A 12,484-nucleotide genomic window follows, 5' to 3' on the forward strand; every position below is an offset into this window, starting at 1 on the left:
TTTCATGATTCAGACTAGGCCCCTTCGTTCCAGTGAAAGGAAACCTTAACGCTACAGCACACAATGACATACTATACCATTCTTGCAACAGTTTGGTGAAGGCCCTATCCTGTTTAAGCATGACAATGCCCCTGTGCACATAGTGAGGTCCATACAGAAATGGTCCATACAGAGTCCTGATCTCAAAACCATCGAACACCTTTGGGATGAATTGGAACGCCGACTGTGAGCCAGGCCTAATCGCCCAACATTAGTGCCCAACCTCACTAATGCTCTTGTGGCTGAATGGAAGAAAGTCCCTGCAGCAATGTTCCAACATCTAGTGGAAAACCTTCCCAGAAGAGTGGAGGCTGTTATAGCAGCAAAGAGGGGATAAACTCCATGTTAATGCCCATGATTTTGGAATGAGATGTTTGACGAGCAGGTGTCCGCATACTTTTGGTCTTGTAATGTATATTAGCAGGTTAGGGTCAGTTGCGGGCCTCAGATTTTAGCCTCAGATTTTCACTTTATCACATATAGTCGCTGATAGTCTGGAGCTTGCGGATGGGTTATTAGCAATTGCGGGCGGATGTGGGTGAACAAACAGCTGACCCCCGCAGCATTAGTCTGGACACTTCTGTTGTTGTTGATGTCGCTGCACCCTCTGTCTCTATTCCAAGATATCCCAGGAAGAGACAGTGATCTGTGATAGTCTTCTTCACACACTTGTCTTCACACTTCACACAACGTCAAACACGCGCACACACACACACACACACACACACACACCCACACACACACACACACGCACCACACGCACACACACACACACACACACACACACACACACACACACACACACACACACACACACACACACACACACACACACACACACACACACACACACACACACACACACACACAGACTGTGGCACTCTTAACACTCTGACAATTTCACACTTCACACAGTCATGTTGTAACACTTCTAGAATAGAAAGCTCCAGGCAATACAATGGTGGCTGTCCATTAAACATGACAGGGAGAGCGAGGTGAGATATGTCTAATAATCTGCATCACGTGTCGGATAATGTAACGATCGTCGTCGGGTGACGAGGAAGCGGACCAAAACGCAGCTGGGAGCGAACACATGTTTATTCTTTGCACTGAAATAAACACGTACACAAAATCAAGAAAATGCCGATACGTTACTTGCTCAAACACAAAGAGGCAACACCCCACAAACAGCGTGGGGGAAAAGGAACTTAAATGTGATCCCAATCAGAGACAACTAGCGACAGCTGTCTCTGATTGGGAATCGACAGAACCCAACATAGAAATAAACCACATAGAGCTAACACAAGGCTATAACCCAAACATAGAAAACAAACCAAGGAAAATTACCCAACATGACACACCCTGACCCAAAATACCCGAGTTCACCTGGTCAGGGCGTGACAGTACCCCCCCCCCCCCCCAACGGTGCGTACTCCCGGCGCACCAAACTTAAGTCTATTAGGGGGGGGAACCCGGGTGGGCGCCTCACCCTCGGTGGAGGCTCTGGCCCCGGGCGTGTTCTTTCCCCCGCCTCCACCTTAGCCCTACCCCTCTGGCCCGGACTGGACCACTGTGGAGCGGCATGCTCAGGCTCTGGAGCGGAGCCGTCGACCGGAACAGGATTGGGCACCGGTGGACCGGACACGGGCCGTGCCGGACTGGGAACACGCACCACTGGCTTGGTGCGGGCAGCAGGAACGGGCCGGGCCGGACTGGGAACACGCACCACTGACTTGGTGCGGGGAGCAGGGATGGGCCGGGCTGGACTGGGAACACGCACCACTGGCTTGGTGCGGGGAGCAGGAACGGGCCGGGCCGGACTGGGGACACGCACCACTGGCTTGGTGCGGGGAGCAGGAACGGGCCGGGCCGGACTGGGGACACGCACCACTGGCTTGGTGCGGGGAGCAGGAACGGGCCGGGCCGGACTGGGGACACGCACCACTGACTTGGTGCGGGGAGCAGGGACGGGCCGGACAGGACTGTGAACACGCACTGGTGAACTGAAGCGTGGAGCCGGTTTAGCCACTCGTCCTGGCTGGATGCCCATCCTAGCACGGCATGTGCTGGGCATGTCCACCGGACGCACCGGGCTGTGCGGGCGCACTGGCGACACAGCGCGCAACTCCGCTTCCCATGGCTTGGTGCGGGGAGCAGGGACGGGCCGGACAGGACTGTGGACACGCACCGTGGGCTTGGTGCGGGGAACAGGAACGGGCCAGACAGGACTGTGAACACGCACTGGTGAACTGAAGCGTGGAGCCGGTTTAGCCACTCGTCCTGGCTGGATGCCCATCCTAGCACGGCATGTGCTGGGCATGTCGTCGTCGGGTGACGAGGAAGCGGACCAAAACGCAGCTGGGAGCGAACACATGTTTATTCTTTGCACTGAAATAAACACGTACACAAAATCAAGAAAATGCCGATACGTTACTTGCTCAAACACAAAGAGGCAACACCCCACAAACAGCGTGGGGGAAAAGGAACTTAAATGTGATCCCAATCAGAGACAACTAGCGACAGCTGTTTCTGATTGGGAATCGACAGAACCCAACATAGAAATAAACCACATAGAGCTAACACAAGGCTATAACCCAAACATAGAAAACAAACCAAGGAAAATTACCCAACATGACACACCCTGACCCAAAATAGCCGAGTTCACCTGGTCAGGGCGTGACAGATAAATATTCAACACTTTCAGAAAACATGGAAATTTCATATTTATTTTATAAATCATGCTACCTATGCTATTCATATACACACACACATGGCGGTACGCATACACACATGCACACACCCTTCCCTCTTGCTGACTGACATAATGTTCCCTCCCTCTTCCCCCTTTTATAAAGGTGGATTCAGTCAGTCTGAGGTAAAAGGGAGGTAATTGTTCTTGTAGAGAACGGCAGCTGGTAACCTCCCCCCTCTCTCTTTATCCTGCCTGGGAAATAGGCTTAAATAGCTGTAAATGGTTTTAAATAGTTAACAGTATGAAATGTGCAAATGGCAGGAGTTTTCACCACAGATAGGCTTAGTGAGAGCAGTAAAGTGGTGAAGAGCAGGACTATTCAGTTATTTAGTTACAGACCGGGAAGAGATGAGTTGTTCGGTTTGTGTGTTTAATGTGCGTGTGTGTGTGTATGTGTATGTGTATGTGTGTGTGTGTACACATGTGGGTTCCTGCAAGCATGTGTGTTTGCTTGTATGAGTGTGTGTGTCAATAGCAGTGCGTGGGTAAAATCACTGGGGAAGCCATAAAAAAAGCAATTTTACAAACTATGTGTTGTGATAATTGGGTTGTTTGCTCTATAACCTATTAGTTCATATGCCTTGACACCGTGATATACAGACCTAAGACTGAGACAATAAGAAAACACAGTGGCAGAATAAACTCAAGCACACCTTTGTTTTTTCACAAAACTGGATAGCAACCTCTACAAAGCATATTGAATGCAACAGACAGTTACATGACCTACAGCATGGTCAAGCAAGTTCATGTTTTCTGACATTTTCGGACCACTAAACAACTATTGATTTAGAACCACAGAGAGTTACAGCAAGTCACAAAGAAAACAGGAGCTGCCTCCACTATTCCAGCACCATTTCAACTTCAACATTTCAACATCATCAAATCCCCTCTGCTAAGTCTAATTCAGTGACAACTAGAAGATACCAAAAACTATTTAGTCCAATCAACATAAACTAAATATGATTGTGGCTGTCCATGGTTCTGATTTCTTTGTGCATGTGCGTGCGTGTTCGTGCAAGAAGAAAAATAAGTTGACTCTCCCTACTAGAGAAACGCCAATGCCATCATCCTCTCTTTCATGTTGTCGAAACGGTCTGTGACTCTGTCATACAGTACACGCTTTTATTTTTTACTGTCCTAGGCTACCTGGCTATTTTTTTGTTGTCCTAGGCTACCTGTCTATTTTTTTGTTGTCCTAGGCTACCTGGCTATTTTTTTGTTGTCCTAGGCTACCTGGCTATTTTTTTGTTGTCCTAGGCTACCTGGCTATTTTTTTGTTATCCTAGGCTACCTGGCTAAAATGCTTCCAAACTTCCATTCATGGGTAACGTTAGCTAGTTAACATTAGCCTTATACATCTAGCTACATATTGAACTTCCATCCTCTCAGGCCAGGGGCACAATGTATGAATTAATTGTTGGAACAGAATCGCCTTTATAATCATCGGCCAGTACGAAGAATTAAGTCAAACCAAAAGTCCAAATCCCTATATCTATCCATGGCTAATTTAGGAACACAATTAGATGCAACAATCCAAGCTGGCTTCCAATGACACTTTTTTTTGGTGTGCCAGGATCATTCACAGTTAAGCTCGCTAATTTTGTATACTTTTTTATCAAGGGAGGCCAAATGCTCGCTGGCTTCCCTTGCATTTCATTCAATGCTATGGGCGGCAACAATGTCATACTCTTTATGACCAGACAGCATCAGAAAGATGGCCTGCACATACAGAGGGGCACTGTTTCGCTTGCTCAGATGCTTTCTCCGGTGCGATACATTCAGCCTCTTGTGAATTGAAGGATAATTATGAAACATAGAGAGACGAAAGATAAGATAAGTATTTTGGAGGGGGGGGGGCTGACTTCCCTTGACATCCATGAATACACGCCACTGGTGTGTGCATATGTATGTGTGTGTCTGAATGTGTGTTCCTGCGAGCATGTGTGTGTGTGTGACAAAGGTAAAGTAAGGCATTATGTTGCTAATCACACAGTTAGTGAGTCACTGCATTAATTGGTCTTTTATACACAGGATGAAATATTCATGAGCGTGGTTTAGGGAGGAAATGAGCATTGGTATTAATGGCTGTGACCGGAGCGGTGTGTTTGTTGTATGTGTGCGCCGTGCATGCGTACGTAGATACGTACAGTGAGGGAAAAAAGTATTTGATCCCTTGCTGATTTTGTACGTTTGCCCACTGAAAAAGAAATGATCAGTCTATAATTTTAATGGTAGGTTTATTTGAACAGTGAGAGACAGAATAACAACAAACAAACCCAGAAAAACGAATGTCAAAAATGTTATAAATTGATTTGCATTTTAATGAGGGAAATAATTATTTGACCCCCTCTCAATCAGAAAGATTTCTGGCTCCCAGGTGTCTTTTATACAGGTAACGAGCTGAGATTAGGAGCACACTCTTAAAGGGAGTGCTCCTAATCTCAGTTTGTTACCTGTATAAAAGACACCTGTCCATAGAAGCAATCAATCAATCAGATTCCAAACTCTCCACCATGGCCAAGACCAAAGAGCTCTCCAAGGATGTCAGGGACAAGATTGTAGACCTACACAAGGCTGGCAGCTTGGTGAGAAGGTGACAACAGTTGGTGCGATTATTCGCAAATGGAAGAAACACAAAAGAACTGTCAATCTCCCTCGGCCTGGGGCTCCATGCAAGATCTCACCTCGTGGAGTTGCAATGATCATGAGAACAGTGAGGAATCAGCCCAGAACTACACGGGAGGATCTTGTCAATGATTTCAAGGCAGCTGGGACCATAGTCACCAAGAAAACAATTGGTAACACACTACGCCGTGAAGGACTGAAATCCTGCAGCGCCAGCAAGGTCCCCCTGCTCAAGAAAGCACATATACATGCCCGTCTGAAGTTTGCCAATGAACATCTGAATGATTCAGAGGACAACTGGATGAAAGTGTTGTGGTCAGATGAGACCAAAATGGAGCTCTTTGGCATCAACTCAACTCGCCGTGTTTGGAGGAGGAGGAATGCTGCCTATGACCCCAAGAACACCATCCCCACCGTCAAACATGGAGGTGGAAACATTATACTTTGGGGGTGTTTTTCTGCTAAGGAGACAGGACAACTTCACCGCATCAAAGGGACGATGGACAGGGCCATGTACCGTCAAATCTTGGGTGAGAACCTCCTTCCCTCAGCCAGGGCATTGAAAATGGGTCGTGGATGGGTATTCCAGCATGACAATGACCCAAAACACACGGCCAAGGCAACAAAGGAGTGGCTCAAGAAGAATCACATTAAGGTCCTGGAGTGGCCTAGCCAGTCTCCAGACCTTAATCCCATTGAAAATCTGTGGAGGGAGCTGAAGGCTCGAGTTGCTAAACGTCAGCCTCGAAACCTTAATGACTTGGAGAAGATCTGCAAAGAGGAGTGGGACAAAATCCCTCCTGAGATGTGTGCAAACCTGGTGGCCAACTACAAGAAACGTCTGACCTCTGTGATTGCCAACAAGGGTTTTGCCACCAAGTACTAAGTCATGTTTTGCAGAGGGGTCAAATACTTATTTCCCTCATAAAAATGCAAATCAATTTATAACATTTTTGACATGCGTTTTTCTGGATTTTGTTGTTGTTATTCTGTCTCTCACTGTTCAAATAAACCTACCATTAAAATTATAGACTGATAATTGCTTTGTCAGTGGGCAAACGTACATGTTACGCACTGACCTAAGAGAGCTGTTTTTTCTCTGTTTAGTTAGGTCAGGGGGTGATAGGGGGTGGGCATTCTATGTGTTTGTTTTGTATGTTTTGGCCGGGTATGGTTTCCAATCAGAGACAGCTGTCTATCGTTGTCTCTGATTGGAAGCCATACTTAGGCAGCCTTTTTCCCTTGGTTTGTGTGGGTAGTTGCTTTCTGTTTTGTTTGTATAACCTGACGGAACTGTTGGCTGTCATTTTGTTTATTTTGTCTAGTGTTCGTTTTCATTAAAATATAACGATGAGCACTCAACACGCTGCGCCTTGGTCTCCTCTATATGACGCCCGTTACAGTACAAAATCAGCAGGGGATCAAATATTTTTTTCCCTCACTGTATGTACATGTGTGTCTGCGCTCTGTGTATGCATTGTGAGTGTATATATATTTAAAGCTCATTATAATTCTGTCTGGGTGTTTGTTCTCTGTGATACTTGGGACATCAGTAGCTAGCTAGTAGTCCCCTGAGTAAATTTACTGCTGTTAATGCATTTCTCTACCCCCTAACAATGTGTCCCCATCACCTCAGCCTGGCTCCAAACACCCTGACTCATACTTATACTAGCATAGAAACGTAGAGCACCATCCTATTCTAGCATAGAAATATAGAGCACCCATGTGTTCTAGCATAGAAATATAAAGCACCCATGTGTTCTACCATAGAAATATTACACACACGTGTTCTACCATAGAAATATAAACCAACCATGTGTTCTAGCATACAAATATAGAGCACCCATGTGTTCTAGCATAGAAATATAGAGCACCCATGTGTTCTAGCATAGAAATATAGAGCACCCATGTGTTCTAGCATAGAAATATAGAGCACCCATGTGTTCTACCATAGAAATATAAAGCACCCATGTGTTCTAGCATAGAAATATAGAGCACCCATGTGTTCTAGCATAGAAATATATAGCACCCGTGTGGCTCAGTTGGTAGAGCATGGTGTTTGCAACGCCAGGGTTGTGGGTTCGATTCCCACGGGGGACCAGTACAGAGAAGAAAAATGTATGAAATGTATGCATTCACTACTGTAAGTTGCTCTGGATAAGAGCTTCTGCTAAATGATTAAAATGTAGATGTTCTAGCATAGAAATATAAAGCACCTATGTGTTCTAGCATAGAAACATAGGGCAACAATCTATTTGACCAAAGAGGGGTGGCATGTAGCCTAGCAGTAGAAGATAAGAGCATTGGGTCAGTAACCGAAAGGTTGCTGGTTTGAATCCCAGAGCCAACTAGGTGAAACATCTCTCTGTGCCCTTGAACAAGGCACTTAACCCTAATTGCTCCTGTAAGTTGCTCTACTAAATGACTAAAAATAAAATAGAACTCTATTGAAGCATATTAGAACATTACTGTGTTCTACCATAGAATCATCACAGCACTATTCTACCATAGAACCAGAGAGCACCAGTGTATTCTATCACAGAGCAGCACTATTCTACCATAGAACCTTATAACACCACTGTATTCTACAATACAATCATCACAGAACAACACTATTCTATCATGAAATACAAATCATAGAGCTGTAGAATGATAGACTGTATTCTACTGACGTGTTCACAGGATCACCATACGCAGGGACTTCTGATGATATTCTAGGCTCTCAATGTGCTTATGCAAAATGTTCTTCACTTGGAAAATGATGGAGATTTTTGCATTGTTCTATAATTAATAAACTCTTAGAGGGTCAGAAGGGAAGGGTAAATATTTGATTCAGACCCTGTACTCTGGATGTCAGAGAATTAGGCCTTGACCTCCATCCGGCCTCTAGCTCTAAAGCCAACAAGCTCTCATAGTCTCACTGCAAAATTAGACATTTGTCCACATTTCTCCAAATGTCAAATTTCAAATAGTTTATTTATACCTCAGTGCCAATAACTGGGATTGAACACGAGACCCTGGAATTACACCGCCATCCATGTCCACAATGCCCTAGCAAAACCCAAGCCTACTAGATTGTACTAGCGCTCACTGTTGCCTCTAGTGGCCAGTTTTGACTTGTCTTGATTTAGGCGTTAATTACGACTTGGTTAAGTAAAACAGAAAATCATTCATTCCGATTGGTTAGGGTTTGGGATACGGTTAAATCTAGGCATGAATTCTGATTGGTTAGGGTTTGCAATAGGCTTAATTAAATTCATGCATTAATTCCAATTGGTTGAGTTCAGAAAAACAACTCCAGTGTTTAGTTTAGCAATTGATTAAGACTGGCTCTGTTAATTCATTGTGGATGGTTCAGCGGTCTAAATTGCAGTCTCTCATTATATAGACCTGGGTTAAATCCAAGCTCTGGGCTTCATCTTTCTGCTCCAGTGGACGATTTGACGCCGCCTCCCGACATCCTGGGGACCTACAAAAATGTCAAATGTCACCTTGAATCTGGAGGGATCTCCCTGCTAATGGACCTCTGACTCCACTACCACACCATCAGGCTACCCAACACCTGTCACTTTATCCTGGGTGTGTATGAGAGGAGACACACACAGGCAGTAGCCAGGTCATGTCAATAGAGTCTGATAGCATTTTTTAGCTTTATTTAACTAGGCAAGTCAGTTAAGAACACATTCTTATTTTCAATGACAGCCTAGGTTAACTGCCTTGTTCAGGGGCAGAACAACAGATTTTTACTTTGTCAGCTCAGGGATTTGATCTTGCAACCTTCCGGTTACTAGTCCAACGCTCTAACCACTAGACTACCTGCCGCCCATAGCTAGTGATGATGAGTAGAGCAGTGATGAATGCAGACCGTGTGTGTGTGCGTGCGTGCATGTGTGTGTGAGAGAGAGGGTGTGTTGGCATGTGTGTTGACAGGTTTTAAATGCTGACAGTGACAGTGGGAGGATAGAAGTGACATAGTAGCACCTTCTCTGGTCTCTGTCTGTCTGTCTGTCTGTCTGTCTGTCTGTCTGTCTGTCTGTCTGTCTGTCTGTCTGTCTGTCTGTCTGTCTGTCTGTCTGTCTGTCTGTCTGTCTGTCTGTCTGTCTGTCTGTCTGTCTGTCTGTCTGTCTGTCTGTACAATGAGTGCAAACATTTTTAATAGGCTAGGTGTATGTGATCCCTGGGGGAATTGAGCACAAAACCAAAACCAATTTTACACACACACACACACACACACACACACACACACACACACACACACACACACACACACACACACACACACACACACACACACACACACACACACACACACACACACACACACACACACACACACACACATTTGGTTCTATAGGCTTGAAGGAGCTATTTACAGTTCTGAGGGGGGAGAGAGAGAGGCGGTGTGAAACTGTCTCCTTCAGGAATTGAGGACACAAAAAGCTTCTGTCTCGTTTTTCTCTCCTAGTCTTACTTCCCTCCACTCCTCCCACCCTCCCTTCTCTCCCCCATCCGCTCCCTCTGTCTCGCCCTCCCTCCCCCTTTCCCTCCCTCTCTCCTTCTCTTTACTTCCCTTCCTCTCTCCTTCCCTCTCTCTCTCCAGAACATGGAGGACCACCTAGCGTTCCTGATCACCGTGCCCACCACCCTCTTCCTCTTCCTCTCCATCTTCATCCTGGTCTGCATAGAGTCCGTCTTCAACCGCATGCTCCGGCTCTTCTCCCTCCTTATATGGGCCTGCCTGGTTGCCATGGGTTACCTCTTCATGTTCTCCGGGGGGATCCTCTGTCCTTGGGACCAGGTGAGATGGTGGGGTGGGGTGTGTGTGTGTGTGTGTGTGTGTGTGTGTGTGTGTGTGTGTGCGTCAGCCGTGCGTGTTGGTCAGAGTTGTGTGTACATGTTTGTGTAGAAGATGAAAAATATTGTCCATTAATACTTTATTGTCCATTTGTCCATAAAAGTGAACATAGCTTTTTTGCTTTTCAACACAATCCCTGGAGATACACATTCAAGTGCCAGCCACGGTGCAGCACTCCTGGAACCATTCTTTTAGTGGTTGAGTGCCTTGCTCAAGACCACAGTGGCTGGAGATGGTATTTAAAATCATTCACCACTAGATTTTCCTGTCAGATCTGGGATTTGACCCAGCGACCCTCCTCCCTAACCTCTATGCTACCAGCTTGTTTTGTGTGCGTATGTGCTTGTGTGTGTCTTGAATGTATTTGAGAGATAATAAGGTGTGTGCTAATTGTTCCTCATGTGTGATTAAGTGTTAGGTCACAGGAGGTGAACGATCAGGAGACTGATACATGACCTTTCTAATTATAGGCCTATTCATGTTACTCTCCTTACCCTCCCTCCTTACCTTTCTCATTCCAATTTCCTTTCCATTTTATCTCGCTCTCTCCCAGTCCCTCCCACGTCTCTCTGCCTCAACCTATTTCGCAAATTCTATTTATATCCCTCTGCCCCTCTACCTCACCTTACCAGGTCTCCTTCCATTTCACCCTCTCTCCCCCTCTCTCACCCTCACTCCCCCTCTCCTTCTCTACCTTCTCTCTGTCCCTCCTTTCCCTTCTGTTCCTCTCCTCCCTCCCTCTCTCTCAACCTTGTTCCCCTTTCCTTCTCCTACCTTCTCTCCATCCCTCTCTCCCCCTCTGTTCCTCTTCTTCACTCCCCCTCTCCATCTCTACCTCTCACTCCTTCGCTCCCCCTCGCACTCATCCTCTCCCTCACCTCCCTCTCCTTCTCCTACCTTCTCTCCTTCCCTCCCTCCCCCTCTGTTTCTCTTCTTCCATCCCCCTCTCCCTCTCTGCATCCCACTCTCCAGAGCCGCCTTTTCCTATACGCAGACCATGCGCTGAGTGCAGGGTCCTGCGGCTGCTTGGTGGCCCCCGACCAAAAAGGAACTCAGACGGGTAGTGCATCAGCAGTTTCCACTTGTTGTGTCAGTCACTCAATTAGCCCATCTCAGCAAAAAAAAAATGTAGGTTGCTAGGTGAGGTTGTCTAGCCAGCTATCTAAACCATGTAGTAGGCATAATCATCACTAAATTACCGACCGGGCACACAGATCATGTGTTCAGGGCCCTGACCTCCAGGGGGCCCCTGTTGATTTTGTTAGTCACTCATATATCATATGACCATGGCATAAGTCATGGCAAAATGTGTAAATTGTAGAAAATGTGTTTTAAAACTGCGAAATGTTCTCCACCCCATAGCAAAATGTGAAGAATTGTAGAAAGTGTGCTTAAAACTGCAACACTTTCTCTACACCCCTTGGTAAAATGTATAGAATTGCAGGAAATTTACTTTAATCCTGCAAAAAATGTATCCACTGCCAAAACTGTTTTGCCCATGAGGTGGGAGGGACCCCCAACTAAATCTCGCTTAGGGCCCTCAAAAGGCTAGAGGCGGCACTGCCTCCCACCCTCCTTCCCTCATACCCTCTCTCCCTCGCTCCCTCCCTCCCTCATACCCTCTCTCCTCCTAGCTTCTCTCATCGTGGTGGAGCTATTTTTATCCATCTCTCCATCTGTGAGAGCATAATCATACTGCATTATTAAACAACCTTTCTCTCTCCCTCTCTCTCTCTCTCTCTCTCTCTCTCTCTCTCTCTCTCTCGCTTTCTCTCTTTCTCCCTCCCTCTCTCTCTCTCTCTCTCTCTCTCGCTTTCTCTCTTTCTCTCTCTTTCTCCCTCCCCCTCTCTCTCTCGCTCTCTCTCTCTCTCTCTCGCTCTCTCTCTTTCTCTCTCGCTCTCTCTCTCCCTCTTTCTCTTTCACTCTCTCTCTCTCTCTCTCTCTCTCTCTCTCTCTCTCTCTCTCTTTCTCTCACTCTCTCTCTTTCCATCTCTCTACCTCTCTCTCTCTTCCTGTTTCCTCCTTAAACAGACAGTAATCTTGTATCATTACTCCAGTGGTTATTCCACATTCTTAGCAGGCAGCTTGAGGAGGTAACATGTTGAAAGGAGAACGAGTGTTATTATACAGTGATGTTGTGCTACAGCCTGAGTTTTTTCTTCTCACCCATCTACACACAATACCCCATAATGACAAAGTGAAAACATGTTTTT

General features: G+C 46.1%; 1 protein-coding gene across 2 annotated transcripts in view; it reads left to right on the forward strand.

The window, feature by feature from the left end:
- adcy2b (adenylate cyclase 2b (brain)) overlaps positions 1 to 12,484 on the forward strand; it is a 132,922-nt gene that overhangs the window by 6,049 nt on the left and 114,389 nt on the right. For both annotated transcript variants that reach the window (XM_014177944.3, XM_045709582.2), the window contains exon 2: positions 10,017 to 10,214. In XM_014177944.3, the coding sequence (XP_014033419.1) occupies positions 10,017 to 10,214 (198 nt within the window). The remainder of the gene's footprint in view (positions 1 to 10,016; positions 10,215 to 12,484) is intronic.

This window comes from Salmo salar, chromosome 27 (genome assembly GCF_965601325.2).
Source record: "Salmo salar chromosome 27, fSalSal1, whole genome shotgun sequence".
In the NCBI taxonomy this organism is placed as follows: Eukaryota; Metazoa; Chordata; class Actinopteri; order Salmoniformes; family Salmonidae; genus Salmo; species Salmo salar.